Source organism: Apaloderma vittatum, unplaced genomic scaffold, assembly GCF_000703405.1.
Source record: "Apaloderma vittatum isolate BGI_N311 unplaced genomic scaffold, ASM70340v1 scaffold44263, whole genome shotgun sequence".
Lineage (NCBI taxonomy): Eukaryota > Metazoa > Chordata > Aves > Trogoniformes > Trogonidae > Apaloderma > Apaloderma vittatum.
The window spans coordinates 12,712-37,385 of NW_009710632.1; the positions used below are offsets into that span (position 1 = coordinate 12,712).

Below are 24,674 nucleotides of genomic sequence, written 5' to 3' on the forward strand. Positions count from 1 at the left end.
ACATACATGTAGATTGACTGAAACACAACTGAGGGGCACTTGACTATTAGAAAGACTATTAAATACTGAAGTAAATTGTATCCAACCTTAATTGATCAGACATTAGAGTAGAAGTAAACACTGATTTTTGGGCTGGATAAGTTACTTTATCTTAAATCTTCTCTAATCAGCATTAGATAGTATAAACAAGTTTAAAACTAGCTCAGTTTTCTGAAACCATTATGCAGGAAAATCCTGGTATTTCCAGTCAAGCTTTGTTAATAAATTTCATAAAATAAGAATGCACATTAGTTTTCTAATAAGGCCTCCTTCTTTATTCTTCTTGCTGTTCAGTAAGCAGACAAGAGGAAGACTGATCAAAAGTAAAGACAGATTTCGGGAAAGGCGACACTATGAAGAGAATTTAGAATGTGACAAAAGAATGGTGAAATGTTTGAGCTATAGAGATAGATGAAGGACAAATTTTAAACAACCCTCAAGGAAAGGTTTTGATAATGACCTGGACAAGCAGAAAGACTGATAAGCAGACAAGCAAAACCATATGTAGAGACACACATTCCACTGGCCAAAGATGAAAAATCAAATTTCTCTTACAGAAAAGTTCAGTTCTCGGGAACTTGAATTTAAGATGGTAGCCATATATCCCAGAAATATAATGCAGAAGAGAGAAAGTAAATGTCAGCAAAAATGCCTCATTCTTTCAGAGCTGCTGCAGTAACCAGGCAAGTACTCACAGCGAACAGTAGGCGACAGCAGTTTTCCTCTTGGGCAGATGCTGTTTTCTGTGAACCCACTATTACCACCCCCCCTCATTTCTTCCACTGGATTTAAACCTCAGCTCTAGGGCAAACATGAAATTCCACTGACAGTCAGTCAGAAGCCAAAAGCCAGAGACATTCTTCTCCCAGCGAAATTACCTACTCCTGGGAAAAAGAAACAGGTCCATACATAGAGTTTTTATGCCCTTTTGCTTTTAAGACCAACTAGTTTTGCCTTTATTTAGATCTACAAAAAGTGTGGTAGTTTGGAAAAGGCCAAACTTAACTCTTTAAAGTAACTGTGCACTATAGAGTGCCATTTTCACAAAGAATTTTAAACATTTCTTACTTGTTGTCCTTGAAGACATCCATTAAGAAATTCTGATTAATAGTTGGGAACATCTCAAAAAGTTGCTTCTCCTTTAGTTTAGCAGCACAGTCTTTTCTAGCCGTAGAAGGAACACGATTCTATGCAGAAGACAAAGGAAAAATATTACAGAGTTCTTAATTAGAACAAAATATAGTAACAGCAGAGTCTATCCAACTTTACTGTTATTTGTTAAGATTTAAAATCTAATCAGTAGGTGTGCACCCACAGCAATGACATGTCAGTATCAGCCTGCCACACTGATTTGATGAGAATAAAGTAGGGACAGGTGAGTTGTATGATACAGCACTGCAGTACTCTGCAGTCAGTTGAAATGACTCAGCTGGAGCTTCCTCATAACTTGGACAAAACAAAAGGAGGATTTATTAGGAAGAATTTAAGTTTTGCATTGCATTCCCTAGCTTAGCATTGGACAAAGTCCACCTCTCTATATTGATGGCCTGGGATTGAAACAATATTTTATTATTAAACAGCGCAAACAACTTTGAAGTTGTACTGTAATAAATATTCATGTTTGTGAAGTCATGCTGAGAAGAAACATAGCCCAGAATAAATCGGCCTGATCATTCCAATACTCAGATTTAAGAAAAAGAAAAAAGAAGAAGTGGTCAAAACAAAGCCAAGCTCCATGAATCCAAACTGAAAATAAAGCTGCAGACATCACAGTTGTTGTTATCAGTAAGACACATACATGCAGTTCTAAGAAAGAATCCACAAGCCTTCTTTCAAAGTACGGGCTAATCCATCCAACTTTCTACGCCAGTAGAAACAAAGTTCCTCTTTTTCAGGACAGCTACTTATTAGAGACAACTACAAATAAAAATGCCTGTTCTGAAGAGGTGCCGGGCAGTAGAGGGCAGTGTTATGCACACGCCAACCAAACAGGGTACGGGAACTTTGCGGAAGATACAAAATGAATAAAAATCTTTTTAAAAATTACTATATTCTGACAAGCGGGTACAGAAACCTGTTTGAGATTAACTTAAAGTATTTCATGTAATGTCTCATCTGTAAGGAACGTTGTGGGTTCTCCTTACAAAAAATATTAAAATCAGTTCAAGCCACTTCTAAACAAACAAGGCATGGAGCTATTTAAGAACTTTTTTTGATATTGCTTCCCCAATAAAGTGTGGGAAATCAAATCGATCTCTGTTTTAAAGTGAGCAATCAAAAAACAGTTCAACCAAACACAGATGCTAACCTGTACAGTGAAACGCACCATGATCTGTTTGTGAAAAAATCAAAACATTACAATTCAAAATGAGATTTGTATTTTTTAATCAGAAATATCTACCACAATCAAACACCTGTACCACAGTAATCAACAATACTAAGTGGCATGCATTTGTCTCAGAAATTCAGGCTGGAATCAATAGCAGAAAGATAAGGCACCCAGTAAGACATACTGTTTCATTGACAGAAATAAATTTAAACTGCATTAAAAAAATGGTGCTATCCATACCAGGTCCTGTTTCTCCTGCATTGCTATTTCTTCAGAAATTATTTGTCTGAGAGAAACTTTCTGGATCTGAGCATTCCAGTGATCCATAAAAGGAAAAACGTCTGATGTTGGTGGTTTTCTAGAGTGCATGTCACTAGATGAGCCTGAAACCCAGCTCATTTTTTTCTTCTGTATTTTACTGTCTGCATTCTGAGATAACATTAGCATTTCTGTGTCATCTGTTTCTATCTGCTGAATCACAGTAGAACCTTCAAAAGTAATAAAAATGAGGTGACAAATAAAACCACTATTAGTTTATTTATACAAGCAAAGCCAAAATAAGTTTTTCAATCTGTTTCGTTAAAACCATATTGTTAAAGACAAAACAGAAAACAACTCATAGCTTTCACCTTCCTCACTTCTATTTTCCAAAGATTAGATAATCACCTTTATTTTGTAAAACAAAAGCAAAACTACCAGACTCCCTCACCAAATTGTCAAGTGCCAAGAGGTACCTTACAGCTGTAAACAACCTTGGAGAGGTTTGTTTGCTTTTATTACCAGAATTACCACTCAAGTCTTTACATGTTGACCTGCCATTCCTCTGCAAGTTAAGGACAGATGCTTAACAATCTGATTTTACTTCAGGTTGTTCATTAATTTCTATGAGTTCACACTGACAGCACTGTTTCACAATTTGTGTGGAGAGTTTGCACCCACACACCCAGGTCCCAGCAAGAGTAGTGGGGTTCTGCTCGGTAGGGGAACATTTCACCTGGGAGCTGAATAAAAATTACATTGCCAGAGAATTTAACACTTTGTTAACAAGGACACAAACCTTCCTGCTACAATCAATTCCTCTGTCAAGGCCAACAACGTGTAAATGTCTTTTTCTTGACCCCCTTCCCTCACCTGAAGAAATCTCGCTCTGCTACTAATTCTCTGGCCACACCTTTTCTTGCCAAAGCAAGACCACAGAGCAGTCTGATCCAGTCAGAGCTTCTCTTTAAGTCCTCTGAAGGACACAAAATGACAGCCTCTGCATCTGCCTAGGACTAGTGATTCTGCACATAATTCAACTTCTTTCCCTCCCCCCTCCATCTCTGTAAATGGAACCAAAGGCGATAAATAAAAGCTTGGCTTAATAAATTAATCCATCATTTTTCAATAGTCAGAATATTTGCAATCTTACAGAAGTTTCAAAGAATTCAGGACTTTTATAATGATAATTAAGTGTTTTTACGATTAAGAGAAATATATGACATACCTTCTGTAGACAACTTACATGATTCATCTCTCCTCTGACGCTTCTAAATAAAAACAGTAAAACCATGAATGTCGTAAGCTATAAATTTTGCAGTGAAACTTCGTAAGTGTTACGTTCTAAGCAAACCAGCTTGAAAATAATGTCTCACAGTATTTCCCAAAGATCACATATTTTAAATATTGGGTATTTAAGAAAAATAATTACGAAAATTATGAAGTTTAAAACATAGAACTGTCTCTCTGGAAACACAAACTGGAGGAGCATGCCCCACTACTAAGAATTCATAATCTTAATTAAATAAACTGAAAGAAAATTTGCCAAAAAAGCATTCCAAGTTTCATAAGACTACGAAGGAATGGAGATTATAGAACTTTTCTCAAGTAACGTATATGGGGATGTTTCATACATGTAATTATTCATAAAAGAACCCTTCTTACACATCAAAGAGCCAGTAATGATTTTTGGTCAGTGGAATTTTTAACCAATCTTGTACTGAATCTGTCCTTTTTTTAGGAATCTTGGGTTTTGTACTGAGGTACTCAGGACATGCAGTTCCTTCACCCCTTAAACTGTCTTTCAACAGCTCTGATTATTATGACATGCCGATAAACTTCACGTCTTCCAAGATACCACTGTAGTCTGTTACTGTTCGAGCAAAAGATATTTCTATCTTACACACCCAGACCAACACATACGGAGACAAATGGTTTGACAAAGCGCAAGCGTGCCATACCATATTGTAAGCAAGCAATCTACTAACCAGAATAGATTCTTTCCATTTTTCATGAATCACTTTTGCCAAATTCAGATCAATATGAACCACACAATCCTCAACAGTTAGTGATCCTTATGGAAGAAAGAAAATGTATTCATTAAAGCAGTCTAAAAAAATCTTATCTAAGCAATTAAAGTACAGCAGCCTAGACTTAATTTAAATTCTGGAGATTCTGCACAAATTGTCATGCCTGAAAAAAATTTCAGCAACTGCCAAGTTAAAAATAAAAAAAAAAACCAGACATTCCACACAGAATTCACTATCTGGTGTTCAAAAACTCTGAAAGGATTGGAAAAACAAGTTACCATTAATTGTATCTTGTTGAAATATGACTAACTGAACAAATACATCTTTCTATTTTTTCCATTTTTCTAGCAGAACCTTCTTTTACAACGCCACTGTTAATTTAAAACCACCGTTCCATTTGTGAAACTGCAATTTCCCGTTTCATTACAACCCACACACAACTGCTTTCATGTAACATGATGCACTTGCCACTGCCCAGCAGCAGTTATATCCCTTCTTTTCAAGCACACAAACTCAGAAAAGCAAACTCCAAGCATCCTCTCTAACTCTAAGGAAATAGCAGGAACTATCATGGTATCATAATGATTCATCTTTTCCCTCACCCTCTCAAAAATAAAATGGCAAGAAGCACACATGTATCAAAGGGCATATTTCAGACATGATAAAACATCCTTCTGATATCAAAACCAAACTTATTTTTAGGAGGTTGGTATGGAAGGCAAAGAGGCTAGCAGTAAAATTCACCAATAAATCAGGCATCCAGGGCTTCACATCAAGTAGCTTCAGGAGAAAAGAATTTAAGAAGAAAAAAAGAGAGAAAACAAATAAGCTATACATTTTTTGTGTGTTTTCTTACTTTTTCTATCAGTCTTTAACTTTTGTGATACATGTTCGAGCTGCTTATGGCTTCCTTCATCATAGTCTCTCAGCAGACTAGTCTGTTCTCATCTTTTAAGTACAGCTGCACTTTATCTTCTCTCTAAACCATTCACCTTCTTTCCCAATTTAACTGATGCCTAAAGCTTTCTTTTTTCTTTCTGTTTTCCCAAGCAGTCATAATTTGCATCTTCCTCGCCATTTTAATATCCCTTCAGAGTTTGAATATTGGCTCAGAGGCCTGTTGCTCAAAATGCAAATAAGCCAATATGATTTTAAAGTATGTGCATTTACAAAAAGAAAAGGCAGAAGGTAGCGCTACTGCATTTGTATTTTATGCCACACTTCAGTTCCATTTTTTGATTAACAATAGCAAATGACAGTATTACAAGGAATTCTGCAAATCTGTTTCCTAAAAAAGCATGAAGGGAAAAAAGCACAGGCAATGGTAGAAAGGTTTTCTTACCCAAACTGTGTTTTTTCATTAAAAATATGCGCATAATTTTGCCCATACCTGCATCAATGCCAACAGGCCCAAAAATTTCTTTCAACTGGAGTGCCAGTTCAGGAGGTAACGTTAGTTCTAGGCAATCTATATTGAAGGCTGCACGTGATGCTGGTGTAGGTCTTTGTATCTTGGCTTTAGTTTCATCCCAGCTGGGTGTTTCAATTACTTCTTTACCATGTGTCTCCCTGGATCTGCCCTGGGTTTCTTTATCCATCTCTAGTTCTTTATCATTCCTAGGACCAACAAGAGGTGCACAATCCGCTTCCAGTAATGAAGCAGTCACTTTGGAATTCTCTGCACTGCTTTCTGAAGGGTTACTGTCACTTCTGCTATTTAGTTCAAATTTCAGATTGGTCAAAGTTGTGTTACTACCACAAGGCAAAGTCATGGGTATAAAGAAACCTGCATCAAGTTCTGAGACCGATGGCTTATTTATAGTTTCTTCAACAGGACTCTCAGACTCTATCTTCTGCCCTTCTGAAACGGATGGTTCAATAATATCTGCTGCCAAGCTGCATGCATCAGCTCCAGGGGCTGCATTTCCAGAATTCATCAGTTCCACTGAATCATTCAGTGACGTAACAGTCAATGGGTCAGACACATCAGCACCTATCACAGTTGCCTTGGTAGCCTGATTTCCTGCAACGCTGAGCGATGAGTCCTTGTCTTCTAAAGGCTCAGAGATATCGCCCGCCTCAATTATTTGTGGTGCTTGTTCGCAGTCTTTGAGATTCTCACCACAGTTTGTACTTGCCTTGAAATCGAGGTCTGTTATGACTGGCTCAGCTTTGCTTACTTGACAGCATTCAGCATCGACATCTTTGCGTAACTTTTCATCAGAGTCTAACAGCAGACCCATGGCCCAGTCTATGTCTTTGTTACACCTTTCATACAGATCTTTCACAGCTTCATATGAAACAGACTCAAAGAGCTTACACAGCATATCTAGCTTTTCAGACTCATCAATATCGAGAAGTTCACTTTCTTCCACAAATGTACTTTTATCATACATAACTCGATAGGGTATTTTCTCCTGAGAATCTGAGGCATTACCTATGTCTTTGGGTTTGAAGCCATCTAGTCTGCCATGCAATACTTTGGTAGTCTCAGGAAAAAGCATTTTCTTTTCCAATCTCCACAGGAGAGCAAAGTCTTGTGATTCAGTCTGTGAACAGCTACTTTCTTGTCTACATGAGCACGTGTCTTGTGTGTCTTCTGCCGCATTAAGCATAGACAAGTGTTCCTCCTCTTTGGGATGCGGCAAATTGTTGTTTGTAAAAGTGAGGGCTAATTTGTGATGTTTCCTCATTCTCTTATTTTGCTGGGTTTTCTTCTCGTCTACTGTTTCACTAGCTTCTGTTTCAGGTTGGTGCATATGCAAACTCTCTGTATCCAGTTGCTCTGCAGTGTTTACAGGCATCCCACAAAGCACATCTACAGTCTCAAGAGTATTGCTATTAATGTTACCATCAGTATCTCTGCCTTCATCAGACCGATTTAGACTTGTCTTTCTCATTCTCCTTGACCTTTGCTGCCTCTGTTCTAATGAGCCCGAGACAGGCCAATGTCCTACCATTTGCAATTCTGCTGTAACTTTATCTGAACTAAAAGAGGAACAGCTAGAGGTTAGATTTTCTTCCTCACATGTTTTTTCAACAGTACAGGTCACAGGCAAGCCCGCCTGCTCTTTATCTAACTCAGGGTGCTGTTGACTGAGAGTTTTACCTTCCTTATCGCTCTTCAGGGAAGATTTTTCTAGTCTTCTAGCTCTTTTGATTCTCTGCCCCATTGTTTGTTCTACAGGCCAGTCACCCAGGAAATTTAGTTCTGGTTTTTCTGATGTGTCAAAAGCTGAACTGCTTGCTTCCACTACGTCACTACCTTGTGTCGATTCTTGTTCTGTATGTATTTCACCAGATTGTTCAACTTCAGTTTTAACTTTAAGGATGCTGTTATCACCGTATTCCTCAGCTCCTCCTGTATGCAAGCACACAGTCTCTCCAGCCGTGGCCACATCAAACTCCTTCACTTCTCCCTCAGTATTTTTTTGTGGTTTTTCTTCCTTTTCTTCCTTCTTCTCCAAGGGGAGTTCTTTTTCTACACAATCTGATAAATAAACAGCCAAGTCATCTTGAACAGTGCTGATCTCAGAAGTGTGTTCTACTGAATTATTTTTCATTTCCTTTTCCTCTTTCTGAAAATGTTCAGGATCACAGTTACTTTCTAATGTTAGAAAAGTATCAGGAAAAGTTTTATCATCTTCAGCTAATTCAAGAGGCTCCACATCAGAAGAAAAAGTTTTCTCTCCTTTTACATCACAACGAGCCTCTCTCTCTCTGAAACACAAATTAAAATGAAAGATAAATCCATTTCAAACCTTCTTTAAGTACTTGTACAAATTTTTAACTTTGCTTGGCTCTTTTATAAAGAGGAACTTTCCTGGGTAAGGATCCTTTTTTACTTCAGTATGGCACTGAGAATATTTTCTCAGAAGTCTATTTTCCCCAATTCCCTGCACTCAGTTATGTACTGAAGGATCCTGCTGCCAGACATTTCCTCCTTCAGATCAGCAAACCTGGTAAATATGCTTTTATTCAATGATTCTTGCTTTTTACTGATGGCTCAATGCTAAAAATGTCTAGAAGTTAACTAGGAGAGGACATGCCTTTTCTTGTCATACTATTTTCTCAATCAACTACATTCCATTAATTACCAGTGCCCACTTCATTTCAAATACATTAAGCATGCAAAAACATCAGATTAAATAATTACAATAAAATCTATTTCTTCTGCATTATTATAATGCATATATGGCATTATTCAGATTGGCCACTACAAAATAATCGTGTATACAGGCAACATAAATCTAGACAAACCTAAATTAAATACACTAAAGAGCAAGAAGATAACGCGTTACTACTGCATGAAGAATTCACCTTCTACCACGAAAACATCATTTAGTACCAAAACATAGACTCAAATCTAGTAATTTGCTCGTACTTAGGACTACACTCTTCTGAAAAGCATTTTATAGATTTTAAGTGTTCTGTATTTACAACATACATCCAACAGCACATTCCTAAGATAAGAGAAAGTCAATCAAGCACAGCTTATTGAAAAGTAACACACAGACATGCTGGGAGGTTTTCAAAAAGCACTGGAAAGTTGACTAGAGACCTTGACTGCTCATCTCCAGAAATCCTGACATTTTTAAAAATCAAAACTATGTAGCATATTTCTTTTTATATTTTAAGTAATTTTTTAGGCAATCACTGTTCAACAGCATTATCCACGTTCCACTGCCATGAAGTTTGAAGTTTTAGCCTTTTATTTGAGACTACAAAGGTAGTAAAAGAATCTAACCCATGGCTTTCCTCCTGACAAGGTTCCTCACTCCAGTCAACAGCTTCTGATTTATCTGGGACTGAAGAATCCAATATCGAACTAACAGTAAGGCAGCGTTCATATCGTTCCAACATTCTTTTGATCTTTTCTTTAGATACACCATGAATGTTTCTCCTACAAGTTAAAAAAAATTTTGAAAAAGAAACATTTTAGACTTGTATATTACAATGATTGAATAATTTAATAATAATTTAATGATAATAGGTTTACAGCAAGAGTAACCAGAGAATTCAGAGGGCCCAGGCAAAACAGCAATTCTTCCTGTATCAGTGCAGTAAAGCATTCCAAATAGAGTATCTCACACAAACTGCTGCTCCACTTGACTTCATCACTCCCTCCACCCCCATTGCCATGTTCTGCAACAGAATGTTCTGCTTATTACTAAAATGGAAACCTGTACCAATAATACATCTTCAAATAAGCATCAGAAACACATCATATCAGATCTCGCCAGTGATGCAAGGATATTGAAATGGGTACACAAGATTTCCAAATTCAGTTTTTCTTCTCTGGTTTTGCTAAACTAAGAACTCCTCAGGCCTTGAGGAAAACTTATTCATCTATTATTTTGGACATCCTTTGGCTAGACATTTTCACTAAGTCTGTTAAATTAACAATGTGCTCTGCAGCAGCTCCATCTAGAATGAGTGAATCCTGCCAAGGATGGTAAAACACAAACTGAAAGTATGGGAGAAAACGTTTAAGTTCTGTTTTAGGAAAGAAAATAATCGTACTTGCCTTGCTTGAAAAGCAAGCAACCTTAACCTAAGCTTGCAAATTCAGGTGACAACAGATATTACGAAATCAGAAAAGAACTTATGTTGAAAGTGAACTCCAGAGGTCACACAGTCCAACCTCCTTCTCAGTAGGTACAGCTAGATCAGGTTGCCCAGGGCTCTATCTTGTCAAATTTTGAATATCTCAAATGACTGAAAGTCTACAAACTCTCCAAGCAAACTCTTTCAGTGTCCGGTCACCCTCAAAGTCAATTTTGTAGGTTTTTTTTTCTTTTATGTAATCAAAATTTCTGAAGTTCCAACTTAATGTTTGTTTTGTCCTATCTCTGCAGGATTGTCAGAAGAGATCTTCTTAGTCTTCTCTATAACCTCTCAGAAAGAAGCTGAAGACAATAATACAATCTTCTCTTAAGGCTGAACAAACCACTCTTGCTCAATTAATTACCACCCGCAAATCTGCTGCGAGCACACTCTGTCCCAACATCCAAGTCATAAAAGGGATGTTAAATAGTAGCAGCCCTGGTACCCACCCTAGAGGGAAATCAGCCTCCTCCTGGACTTTGAACCGCTGATCACACCCCTCTGAACCTGGCATCCAGCCAATCTTATAGCTCTCTTATTATTGACTTACACAGGGGTTATGTCTTGCCTGTCTTGGCTCTAATGGCTCTACGGTTGTGTAGAAGTTCCTGCTAAAGAAGAGGTAACGAACAATGGTGATGCACAGGGGTTTGTCCCTCTCAGGCCATGAGGTGCTGACTGCCTTAAACTCCGTAACAGCAGAACAGCCACAACCTGACAGGAGCAATCACTGTACCTTAAATGCAAAGAAATTCAAATTATGAAAACATCACATATTGCTAATAGAATCATTAAGGTTGGAAAAACCTCTAAGACCATCAAGTCCAACTGTCGACCCAAAACTACCATGACCACTAAACCATGCTCCCAAAGTGCCATGTCTACACGTGAACATCTCCAGGGATGGTTGATGTCACCACTTCCCTGAGCAGCCTGTGTCAATGCCTCACCACTCTTTCAGTAAAGAAATTTTTCCTAATATCCAGTCTAAACGTCCCTTGATGCAATTTGAGCCCATTTCCTCTTGTCCTATCATCTGTGACTTGGGAGAAGAGACTGACCCTCACCTCACCATAACCTCCTTCCAGGTACTTTTAAGAGTGTCTTTTGTACATAATTAGAATAAAGTGACAGGAAAAAAAGATCTCATTAAGAATACATACCATAATATATATCCCACAAAAGTTAATATTCTAGAAAAAAATATTTAAGAGCTACTTATTTCTGCAAAAATCTTGACTGATATCTTGCTACTTCACCAGGCACTGTACTAAGTGATACCTTTTTTAAAATCATAGTTGATAGACTGTAAAGATATACAATCTAGTACGACATTTTCCTTTATGTTCTTTACCTTTCAAGTTCTTTGGGTTTAAACTTCCACCAAGTGTCTGGTTCTCGGAACATAACTTTGTATTTGAACTGCTGAGCCTGAATAAAACAGGTACAAAACAGAACAAGCCACATCGTCCATTTTTTATTTCTATTAAAAAGCACACAATACATATAGCCTTCTTCTTGAAAGCTGTCTTTTTCTATTTTTCCAAACCAATTAAACGTTTGGAATAACACACTTTTGTTCAGTGTTTCACTTCTGATTATATAAATGGACATTTTGAAAAACATGGACATGCATCTCTTACTGTAAAATTAAACGTGTGCCATGACCACAGGAAATAAAAAACCAAAACAGTTGTTTTGTATCACCCCTTTGAATGTTCTACCTCCACTGACCCAGCTGTAGAACACTTTCTGCCAGATATGGTATGCCCATGCCTACACAACCTCTCGGAGACAGAGGGAAGCTCGCTGCTTACATTCAGAGCTGATCAGATGTAAGCCAGTTCCAAAAAACCAATTCAGTTACATTAACACAGCTATTGCAGACAGCTTCCCTGCCATTCAGAAAACATGAGCAAGGTGCACATAAACGGTTCATATACGGTGCAGTTTCATCATGACAGAAAAAGAGCACAAAGTCTGACTAGGTGAAACACTGTGAGTACTGTGTCACTTCTCCCTGCTCCTGTTTCCAGAAAAAAAAAAAATTACTGCCTTACTAAACCCTTCATTATTTTACAAAATACTGCAGTTCTGTATGCATTGGAAAAAAAATTAAAATTTATAACTGCCAACCAAAATGGCAAATGATCAACAGCAAAATAAGAGCCAGAGTCTAAAAGTGCTGATGGCCATTTAGAAACTATTAAGCAAAAAGGTGAGAAGCTCCAGAAAACTGGAGTAGGATAAACCTTTAACAGAGTTCTCCAAGTTATTTAAATCTAAATTAAACAGAACTTTGGAAGTTAAATGTAGATGTACTTACTTAGTTCTAAATAAGAGCAGGTCACTTGTAGTTACTAAATAAAAGCACTACACTGCTAACATAAAATAGTGCGGGTGCATTATTTTTATTACTTATTCCTTATTAATTAATAAAAATTCTTAAGTAAATCTGCATAACTTCAAGTAAGCTAGCAACACGTGATAACTCTAGCCCTCCAGCTGGTCAGCTGGTATCAGCCTCTATGTCATATTCACAATGAAACTAAGACTGAGTTTTCAAGTTTCATGGAACATCAAACATCACTGCTTATTATATTTTAAAAGTAGCTTATACTTTTACTCATCATGTAAAAGAGTAATAGTATTCAGTTTCCTCAATAATACTTATTTTTGCTCCCAAGTGCAAAGCACTTTGTCACTTTGTAACTAGGCCAGGTCAATATTCAGACACACACAATGACATTGGGTTATGATTCCATATAGCATTTTTTCTTTTTTTTTTTTTCCTCCAGGCTTGCTTGTGGAATAATAGCTACACTGAGAAAGACAATCTTATTTTAAAACATATGTTGTTGCCATACTGTTCAATAAACCCTTTTCACATTGTTCAAATTATAATACTAACCAGAGTAACATAAGGTTTCATCTCCCATGCTTGTATGTTTGTGTTGTCTATTATTATAGGAGAGATTCTCATTTCAAATGCTTCTTTGGCTGAAAGACACATGTGTACAAAAGGATGTGATAAAGTTAATTTCATTATAATAGGGTGAACATGCAACATTTTTACCGATTCTCTAAAATTTCTAATATTTTTTTAAAGTAGATAATCCATAATCATTAACCACTGTGTAAAGAACTCTCACCTGATCTGTTTCAAGGCCCTCTTATTTTAGAAATCCCCCCTCACATGTAAAGCTATCGAGATATGGCATTATTCTTTTGAATTAATATATGTATGATAATCAAGGAATGTAAATACAGACGTAAAATGCACCAACATGACTAATCAATCAGTAAATTAAACTAAAAAAAACTACATGATCACCTTAAAGTGGACTTCTTTGTTGCATACAAAATTCTTGCCTTTACAACAGTCTTAAGATTAGCCCACTCTGTAAACTGTATAAAATATGAAAAAATCAAAAGAATTATTGTAATTTAAATACACAACAATGAAATGTTTAGAAACACTAGCTCTGAAATATAGCATCATGTTTCTGTAGCTTTGTTACAATACCTCTGAGCACCCAAAGCTATCGTTGAATGGCAAGTTTCTTTTTAACCCATTTCTCCACTGTTTATAAATTTGACAATAAAAAAGTGATCATGGTTCAAATTTTAAAAACAAAAGCTGAAAAGGAGTTGTTCCATGATGAGTTTAGCAGGAGCCACTATCAAAAAATACACCAATTATTGAAAGAAAAGAAAAAAAACATTTATTCTATCTTGCTCTTACAATTTTTTTTTTAATTTGCCAACAGTTTAGTGCTCAAGAGAAAAAACAATAATTGAGAGCAGGAAAATATCTGTATATTATCTGTATCAACATCTTCATTACTTATTGCATGTGCATATATAACGGCTCATCTCAGAGAAGAAATACTTCTGGAAGATCGTACAGATTACCACTTCAGAAATGGGACACAACCCAAAACACATACCATGACGGAATCTGAGGATAAACCAATCTTTTAACAAAGACACTGGCATTTGTAATTGCAAAACACACGTTGGAAACATGAGTTTGTGCGCATATTCTTTTTCTGCACACTTATTAAAAAAATATGTCCAAGATGGAATAAATGCTGCATCCTATGACTCAGGCATTACAGGACAGGCAGCTTTTTAAGCAGCACATAAGCATTGAACTGTAAATGAGCAGGCTAATCCCTTATTTATTTCTCACCTCGTTTCCTGTTCCAGTCATGTGCTTCCCCTAAGCAATCAGGATCATAATGGTATTGTCCATGTTTATAAAAGTAATCGTCAGTACTAAGAATGATTCCACCCGGGTTATCCTCAAGCAAAGCCCTGTGGAAGATCAAGAAGTAAACAGCTTTTCCCTCTTCTCCTCCAAAGCCCTGATATCTGCTACCGTGTATGTATTTAGCCTCTTGCACAAAACCAAGACTATCTAGAATCAAAGCAGCAAATTTAGGTAAGGGGGGGGGGAATCACCCTCCAGGCAAAGATGATCTACAATAACATCCTTCCTTTTCCAAAGGATGAGGACATCGAGGGGAAAGAGCTGACAGAATTTCCGTACAAGTCTCATTTCAGAACAACAAGGGAGGCATTTTTCCACCTACATGTAGTGACATACTTTCATACTGACAAATACACATACAGTCTTAGTTGCACCAAATATTTCAGGTGCCAGCCAAAGGAGTCTAAGCTCTATGTAGGCTTTTGGATAGTTAGAAAACAAATCAAGAATTCAGCTCAACGAGGTCCACGCATATTATTCCAACAGTGGAAGGGGATTTTTGCCTATAAAGAGTTGGCATATTTCCATCCATGTTATTGGAAGGAAACACCTGAAATGAAGAGGGACTTGAAGAAAACAGCAGACCTAATACTAGTGCAATGATTCTCTGCTGACATAAACTCCTTTGGCCAGTGACCGATGTTAAAGCTAACCCCTCCTATTTCAATTTCCACTGAGCTGCAAGCAACTCAGCTCTCTGCAATTACTATTACTCATCATGCTGCATGTAACATGTAGCTGGCAATTAGTGTATGAGTGTAACTATTTGGAAATGTCAGAAAATTGTCTCTGCCTGCACTGAAACCTGTACACAATTAAGCAATTTCTTTTAGAAGCTCACAATATAAATGTTCTACCTTGCCAAATATGATTTTCCTGATCCTGGAACACCTCTGAGAAGAACAAGTACTTGACCTACAAGGTGCATCGTTTTTCTCATCATGTGACAAACAGGTGGCTGCTGTGCTTGCGAGAGGTTCAATTTTGAGTTTCTATCTTGATTTCCCCATACCTTCAGAGAACAGTCGCTCTCCCAGGCATTTGAAACCACTGGAGAAGAAAAACAAAGTCCTTTTTCCAAAGACCTATAGTCTGAAACAGGTTTCCACTGTCCTGGGCTGACAGCCACAGGAGTTACAAAGTTGTGACTTTGACTGGATGGATAAAACACAGGAGCCATTAGATTCCAGCGTTGTTGAGGTTGACTTGACGGTGTAGAAAAATTAGAGTTATAATCTCTCTGAGTTTGCTGAAAATCCCCAGGATCCGGTGTTTTAAAACCCGATGCTTCAAGAGAGACAGATGCCTTTGCAAGAGAAGTGCTCTCACAGCTGTTAAAGGCAGTCATTACCTCTTCGTGCTGTTCCAGGCACCCTGAATTAGGATTTCCACTGAGAGCTACTCCAAGTTCCTGAAGTCTTTGGGAAGACTCAGCAGAAGCAGCAGTCATACTTTTTTGATCCAGAACAGTGTCTTGTATCTGACAGGAATTTCCACATGATTTTTCTCCATTTGATGGTTTATAGATTTCTGAAGCTACATCATGCTGAACATGTGTTTCTGACACATCAGAATCTTCCAATATCTGAGCTGGCGAGCTCATCTGGACACTCAGCTGACTCACTGGAGGTTGAGAAAAGCTAAAGTTTTCTAAAATCTCAGTATTTGTCCCTGTTTGTTGTGGAAGAATTACGACACTGCAAACTGAATCAGATTTTTCCCACTCAGGAAATTCATTAAAGCCATCGTGTTGCACAGAGTGCTTATGCACTATTTGGTCATTTGCAGAATTAGGCAATTCATCACTCAAGCTGCATTTTTGAAAGGCGTTTTCTATCAAAGAATCCAGTTCTTCAGTCAGCTGCACATCAGGTGAGAATACCTTTTCTTTTTCTTCTTCAGAATTGCTTTGTTCTGCAGTACTTTCCCCTATTCTTGCATTTGTGACAGATCTTTGCTGATTAACAAGTGCTAGTGATGATGCTATTGAATCAAAACCCAACATTTTTGAAGATGCTACTCCTTTGGCGTGGGTGGACAGCTCTAGCAGATAATCCATAGCGTTTTCTACTGTTGAATAACATAAAGAGAATAAAACATGGTCAATTGAATAAACATAAACTGATATGAACAGTTTTTTACTTGAAGGAGTATTTATCGTGACTAAACAGACAACCAAAAGATAGTTCACCAATTTATCTTTTAACACACCTTCTGCAACTTCCTTGATCTGTTTCTCATTAGAGATAAAGGCAGAAATCAATACAGGCATGCTGCAAAATGATAGCCTAATAAGCATAAAAATTACCAAGGAAATAGTGTCTAGAACTTTTTAAGCTTAACTGGAAAAAGTATCAGAACAGGATGTTTAAATGGATACTTATTTCTAACCCATCTCATATAGGTAAAATACTGTAAAATGAACTGAAAAACAGCACTGAGGACCAAAGAGATGAACATATGCGTAATACGTTCATTATGGCTAGGCTAAATTGAAAAAGTCCTATCTAACAGAGCCTGAAAAATCCAGTACCTGTATTAATGCTTTGCAAAGCCACCAAACAGAGTAGAGGTTGCTTGTGATCAACATGAACAAAATGAAATCCTAGCACAAGTATCATTTGAGTCCTAAAGCTAAGATCCTGTTTTCCTTAAAGACAGTGCAGCAAAAAGTTTATGTCCGTTAAAGTCCAACTCTTTCTGCATACATGTTAAATAAAATCTTCCCTGTCCTTCCATCTCCACTATATGAGAGCAACTTATTACTCATATGAAAAGATGCTCATCTTTCACTTTTTTAAACTATTGTTAATAGTACAACACAATAATGAACTCAGCATGTTTACTGAATTCTCCAGTAAGCTTCTAGATAAATGTATTATTTGGTAAAGGTAAATCTTATTACGAGTTCAAAGCACGAATTAGTAGTTCCATCAATTTCAATTTTCAAAGGAAGAACCATCAGAGCAACAAATATAAGAGCTATCAAGTTATAAACTCCGTACGATTTAGGTCAGGTAAAAACAGCAATAAAAGCAGTCTTTAGCCTTTTCTGGAGTCTTTTTTGACTTTTAATGGAGTCTTTAAGGTCATCTAGTCCAACCACAGCTCATCTATAAAATGTCATATTCTGCCTTCTTTCCAAATATTCTTAAAAAAATCTCAGCTAATCACATCTGATCATATGAACATAGATTAAAATGCACTGTATATGGCTTGTTACTCCGACAAGTAGCTCCGCAGATGTTGCTATCCAGCATCTCATCCATTACTTCTAATATAAGCAAATGAACTATAAAAATAGTCTGCCAGGAGAGGTGGGTAAGTAGCTTGGCAGAATACAGGGGAAGAAACGCAGCCCAAGTGAGGCTGCAGAGAATTCAATATGACAAACAGAATTCATCCTGCAAAAACTAATCCTCAGTGGAGATGACAGCACAAAACAGAAAGTAAAACAAATGCTCAACTCAAGCGTTTAAGAAAAGCAAATGGTGCCAGGACCACATACTGTGTACCACTGTCTTAAAAAATAGTGATCTAGGACATAAAATACCCCTCCCGCAGAAACAGTTTATGCATCTAGCAGATATGGCACAGAAACTAATTGGAAAAAACAGATTGCCCTCAGCACTCTACCACCCCCTGCTCTGTGTCACAGAATAAGCCACTAAACTGCACCTCCATTTGTGAAGCACACTGCTACTGCAAATTACCAGCCTCACCAAAACACTGTCAAACTTGGAGAATCTTGTGTGGAAGGAGCTACAAAATATCAAAATATTATGACTCACCTACTCATTAAAGGCTAAACTCACAAATATGCTTGCAACACCCATATCAAGTTTTCTGGAGTCACCCTAGTTAAGGGCTGTGTGTGTATGGAATAAAACTGTAATACCAGCTGCATATTATTTACCTTTAAAATCACATTCTGACAGAACCATATAAACCACACTAGGATCTAGGTCAGAAAACATTTCTGACATGCTGTTGAAGAGCTCTTCCTTGTTGACACTGTGCACTACTTGTGACAGTGTGTGGCTTGGGTCCCGTTGGGATATAGCAATGGCGCCATTCTTGCGAGAAGGACTCCCACCAGTTTTCCTTCTCCGTGGCATTATGTTGCCTAAAAATCAGCTTGCTTTTGTTTTAGTTTGTTCACATGAGGCTGACAGCACCAAGCTCAAAAGACACAAGAAAAATCTCTCATAACTGAGATACACAGATCAGAAATAGCAGACCTGGGGAAAAAAAAGAGAACAGAGAAATTTTAATAAAATATACGGACACATTTCCATGTCTCCTATTTAGATAGCTAGAAGATGAAAAAATAAATAAATACATAAATATTCAGGAAAGCATTTTCTAGAAGGCTGCCTTTCTATTTTTCAGATGTCTGACAGCTAAATAACAAGTTTATTTTCCAACTAAGTGCAACTGAATCTGCATCTGGAAGTGAAAACAAATAAAACTGAGTTTGAAAGAAAAATCCAGAAAGGTAAAGGAAGCAATGCATGGCAGGCAGTTCACAAAAATTCCTCTGCTAACACCTACTGATGACCAGTTAACATTATGGAACTTATACTGAGAAATTTTGCTCCTCTTACAAAAGTATTGGAAAACTTAACAGACATCTACCAACCTTCCAAAAGCCCTTTATGACTTTCATCACTCCTGACCCCTCCCATTTTTTAAGACTAAACAGTTGGGTTCTTCAATATTCAAACACCATCACAGGTTGCCAAGAGGTGTTGTGGAGTCTTCACACAGATTCTCAAAACCTGACCAAACAAGGCTCTGAGCTACCTGCTTCAGGTGACTCTGCTTGAGCAGGTGGGTTGAACCAAACGACATCCAAAAGTGCCTCCCAACCTCAGCATCTGTGGGTTAATTTAATTGTTAAAAGCATCTTACCGCTTTATAAGCCATAAAACAAGAAGAGGCTTCTGTTCATCTTCCTACCTCTTCTGCCATAAAACCTTTGTATATGTCTAGTTAAAATATTTTGGCATCTGTAACTGCAATTACTGCATTAATCTTTTATTGAAAAAGGAAAGCAATTATTAATTGAAGTACAAGCACAGAGTATGGTGTGGCCTTGCTTTTTTCTTTATATCAAATAACTTCAAAGCTCTGTTGTATTCTAGTGATTCTCATAATAAACTAATTTGTAATTTTTCAAGTAATTATTCAGAAGACTAGCACACATCGACAAGGCTCAGAATCTGACATTAATAACAGCAAAGGGTCACTATCTAGCAGTAACAGTTACTGCGTAGGTCATAAAATACCTAGTTTTATATAAAGATTACTTTGCCAGTGACAACCAGTTCAACATGTGCAGATAAATCAATAGCAGCACTTTCAAGTTCACTTAGTCCTTCCCTCTCTGAATCATTGGCACACGAATGTCAATGCCAGATCAGTGCCAGATTTGGACAGCACTTCTCCATTACTCTCTAGCAATCTCTTCTAGAAACTAAGAGCAGCATCATTTAGAAGAGGGTGAACTAACACACAATTTCAGTATCCCAGAAGTTTCCACCGTATAAGGACCTTAGATAAATGAATGAGAAAGGTGTCCAAAACATCAAAGAGGTCAAGGAAGCCTGAAATTCACAACGAGGAAAACAATACACAGAAAAAAGCAGACTTCCAAAATTAAAGGAGAAACAAGGGTGAAAGATGCTAGTTAGCCAGACTGAGCCAGGACAACTGCAGCTGTTTTTTTCATTACACTTTCTTTGGTTCACCTCTCTGATTAGTGTTCTCCACACCATTCTTTACTGTCTTGAAAAAGCATTCAAGCAAAACAACTTTTTAAAAGTTACAGCAAATCATATTTTTCAAGCTTATATTTCTACTTGATTCATCCTCCAGCCAGTAAAATAGGTTGAGACCTAACCTCACACAATGTGTCAGTGCTAAAAAAATATGATTGCTCTGGACTAAAACAGGTTCAATGACAAAGAAAAGGCCCTGTAAAGGAGAAAGGTACTCATGACTCTTGACATTACTGAGCACCAAGAGACTTGAAGCAGAACACTCCAAGTGCCATCAACGTTTTAACCCAGCTCTCTCACACTGATCACTCATGCAGGGACCTGCTGCCGAAAAACATGCTATAGGATGTTCCCCTCCCAATGTATTTCCTGCATTAATCTGTGAATCTCACTGTTGATTAGGATGCCTTACTCTAATGACCTAATGAAGGCACACTCTTCAGTCTGCATGAATCTCAGTCAGCAAATTTACAGTGCACTGCTTCAGGATTATGGAGGGCTAAACTTTTTATCACAATCAGAGAAGGGAAAAGAAGGCAGAAGGCAAAAAGACATTGGTCACCTCAGAACATACGCACAGATGAGACAGACTCATGAGCGGTATCTTCTGTTGATGCTACCAGGCACAATGAAAGTACATAAAAATACATGCCTGCACAAATACAAAGCACACTGTAGTGTTTCACACAAGAGATAACACTAACATGCACAGCTGAAAGGAATGGTGTTCAGTTGTATTTAAGAGTGTGCCCTGAACTTTACAGAGGACTTTATCTAGGGACTTGCCTTTTCAGATATTTCTTTTTTTTGAAAATCAGTTTACTATGAAAGAGGAAATAATTCTGAATAACTCAATAGCCTGACTTGAAGGTCAGCTATATTCATTGGTTCCAGATACCATAATATGACTCAGTCTGTAGCTTGCTGTGGATGAGGTTTTTTTCTCATCCCAGAATGCAAACGGAGTTGTAATAACATAATGATTTAGAAGAGTGGGGCTGCACTGAACACACTGAAAGGGAATTCAAGACAATTAGCCAGAGGCTGCAATATACTCAGAGGTTCGCAAGTCAGTTCTGGATACTGCTGTTTGACACACATCCAATTAGGGTAAACAGCTGTTTCATTTCAGCACTGATGAAAAACAATACTCCTGTGGCAGCCTCAACTTCACCTTTAAAAACAAAGTAAAACAAAATCCACACGTACCTCCTCACTCATCGTTCTTCAGAAATACACATTTCCCAACCTTAAGGATCTCTTCCGAATGTAATTCAACTACCATAAACAAGCATATGTAATAAAATCTGCTCATATGAAAATTACCTTCCAAATTTAGTAATCTTACAAATAAAAGAGACATTAAGACACTGGAATTGTCTAAAAAATAAGGCTAATTCAGGCTGATTTTCAAACCCTACCAACCTACAACAGAAAAAGTAGACTTGTCAGGTCACATTGTTTTATCATCATACTTCTAGCTGGCCAGAGTTTATGTCTGACAGTAGATCATGAGCCTCAGGTGTTGCCTGTTCCAGTACTGCTACCCCTAAGGAGCTGGACGGCAGTATCACAGACATTCTGTAGGCACAGGCACACAAACCAGTCACGACAGTAAGAGGCAGGCACCGATGTAATCAACCTAACGCAGCACATTTTTCTTTTTTGTTTGACAGACAGAACAATGAAGTGCAGAGAAGTGGCTGACCTGGCACAGCAGGGGGATGGGCCAAGATCTCAAGTGTCAATCCCAATATCTTACTAACAACATTCAACTTTCCTTTCCAGCGAAACAATTGCTTCATGAACTAGTTCTAAGAATGTGTTTATAATTCCCTAGGGAAAAGAAAGATGACCAATGCTCTTGATAAATACAAGTGTCTGTCAGTTATACACAAGAGGAAAAATATACAAGTTTTTTTTCTCCCTCTGTTTTTTGCACTCTCGTATCTAAACTGACAAACTCATTGATGAAGCACTACAGTCTTAGGAAAATATTTTTTTCATAAAGCATGGAGAGAATTTAAACCATCATACTTACTACATAACCATAGAACATATTGGGCTGGAAGGGACCTTCAAAGGTCATCTAGTCCAACCACCCTGCAGTAAATGGGGACATCTTTAACTAGGTCAGGTTGCTCAGAGCCTCATCAACCCTGACCTCAAATGCCTGCAGGGATGGAGCCTCCACCACCTCTCTGGGCAAACTGATCCAGTGTTTCAACACCCTCATTGCAAAGAACTTTTTTATAACATCTAATCTAAATCTACCCTGCTCTAGTTTAAAACCATTGCCCCTCATCCTGTCACTACACACCCTTGTGAACAGTCCCTCCCCAGCTTTCAGGACCCCTTCAGGTACTGGAAGGTCACTATAAGGTCTCCCCGGAGCCTTCTCTTCTCCAGGCTGAACAACCTCAACTCTGAGACTGTCCTCATAGGAGAGGTGCTCCAGCCCTTTAATCATCTTTGTGGCCCTCCTCTAGACCTGCTCCAACAAGTCCACATTCTTCTTGTGTTGAGGGCTCCACAGCTGGACTTACTGCAAACAAATTCCCTTGCAGACACATTTCAAAAGGTTCCATTTTATCTTCAAATTGTCCGTAGAAGAAATTAATACTAAACAGTGCAAGTGTAACAGTCACCCCGGTCAGATTCTTCACATTAAGGGGGAAAAATTGGACAAAAGCTACAATAAATCAATACACCATCTGACTGTTGTAAAATTTCTGGAAAAACGATGTAAGTCTCAGGCTTGAGACGTGCGCCATTTTTGTTTCATTTTCAGTATAATATGAAAATGAATATGCATTTACTCAATAAAGATCTGATGAAGGCTTTACAACTCATACGTCACTTACATTGCGATGTCTGCTTAAAAACCACACATAGTAGCTTTTGTTTTCAAGATGTGTCAAAATTCATGAGTAGAGTGGACTGACTGCAAGTCTTATTACACATACAATCTCCAGTATAGGAAGAGAAGAAAACAGGTAGTATTCAAGAATAGATAGAACACCCAAATAAAAAGGAAGAAATACACTAAACTACTTTTTTTCAAGTGAGTAAGCTGACACCAAAAATATTCACAAAACCCTTTAAATCAGAAACACTGCACTGGGAAATAATCAGCGATAAAGATAATTTAAGCAAACAGACCAGAAAAATATCAGAACCACCACTCAAAGGTTGACTAAAAGCATTCAGCAGTACAAGACACTTCTCGTTTAACTGTGATCAAGTTCATATGACAAATAAGTTACCGGTATTACTTCTCTTCCTGTAAGGACAAAGGAAGTCTCCAGCCTTGACACAATGTAACATTCAACCAATACGACCAAAGCTGCCCAATTTGTATATATTTCTTAATTTCTCTGATCAATTTAATGAGGTTAGGTCCATATATATAAAGAGGTTGGTTTTGGAGTTGCTTTTGGTTTTAATTTGGGGGGGGGTTAAACTTTTTTTTTTAATTTCAAACTATATAAAATATTTATAATTCAATATTGATATGAATCTTCTGGCCTAACACACACACACACATACATATATATATATACACCCTGATGATGCTGAAGACTGAAAAAAATTCCATATTTATAATTCAGGTAAAATAGAAATGGCACAGAACTTACATTTTCAGCTTCACTGAGTTGCTCTGCAGTGGGTCCCTTCTCATCTTTCCAAAAATTATCACCGATAACATATTTAATAAAGATCTGCTGTTAAAAAAATATAATGCACTCTTCTGTCAGGGAACCATACTTTCAAACATACAAATCAGACATCAGCAGAAGTGGATGCTCCCTCCTGACAAAGGAATGATCAGAACACAAAATTGATATTTTGCTCACAGACTATACAACTTCAAGCAAAGTTTTAAGACTAAACAATACGTGTAAGTGTTTTTAGTAGACTAAGCACAGCTAACATTTTACTGGCAAAGTACCCAACATGTCAAGTTGAGCTCAAATGTAAGTTTTCCTAAGGATAAAAATACCTACTTGACTTCAGCTACTGATTTCTCATCTTAGAAAGTTGACTTACATCAAGTGAAGAAATAACATAATGGCAGTAGAATTAGTTAGGAATAAAAATAAGCTTCCTTACTTGTCATTCCACTTGATTCTTCACCACAGTTCTTAACCATCTTGAAAAGGTTTACATATCCATGCTGGTCAAGAAAAGATTTGTTCCATCATGTGGGGAATTATGCACAGTAAACCTAGTACATCAAAATCAGAATAAATTAGTTACACCACTAATTTGCAACGCCCTACTGATGCTAAAATACTGCACTTCACTGAAGCGCCTGCAAACTCCTAATCTACTGTGTACACACTGAAGAT

General features: G+C 37.5%; 1 protein-coding gene across 1 annotated transcript in view; it reads right to left on the reverse strand.

Annotated features, from left to right (window-relative positions):
* N4BP2 (NEDD4 binding protein 2) overlaps nucleotides 1-18,657 on the reverse strand; it is a 24,809-nt gene extending 6,152 nt beyond the window's left edge. The window contains exons 1-11 of the mRNA XM_009867332.1: nucleotides 18,456-18,657; nucleotides 15,397-16,609; nucleotides 14,459-14,583; nucleotides 13,175-13,263; nucleotides 11,618-11,694; nucleotides 9,404-9,559; nucleotides 6,047-8,376; nucleotides 4,615-4,700; nucleotides 3,855-3,897; nucleotides 2,609-2,856; nucleotides 1,108-1,226 (exon numbers count right to left, since the gene is read on the reverse strand). Of these exons, the coding sequence (XP_009865634.1) occupies nucleotides 1,108-1,226; nucleotides 2,609-2,856; nucleotides 3,855-3,897; nucleotides 4,615-4,700; nucleotides 6,047-8,376; nucleotides 9,404-9,559; nucleotides 11,618-11,694; nucleotides 13,175-13,263; nucleotides 14,459-14,583; nucleotides 15,397-16,609; nucleotides 18,456-18,657 (4,688 nt within the window). The remainder of the gene's footprint in view (nucleotides 1-1,107; nucleotides 1,227-2,608; nucleotides 2,857-3,854; nucleotides 3,898-4,614; nucleotides 4,701-6,046; nucleotides 8,377-9,403; nucleotides 9,560-11,617; nucleotides 11,695-13,174; nucleotides 13,264-14,458; nucleotides 14,584-15,396; nucleotides 16,610-18,455) is intronic.
* Between the last annotated feature and the right edge of the window lie 6,017 nt (nucleotides 18,658-24,674).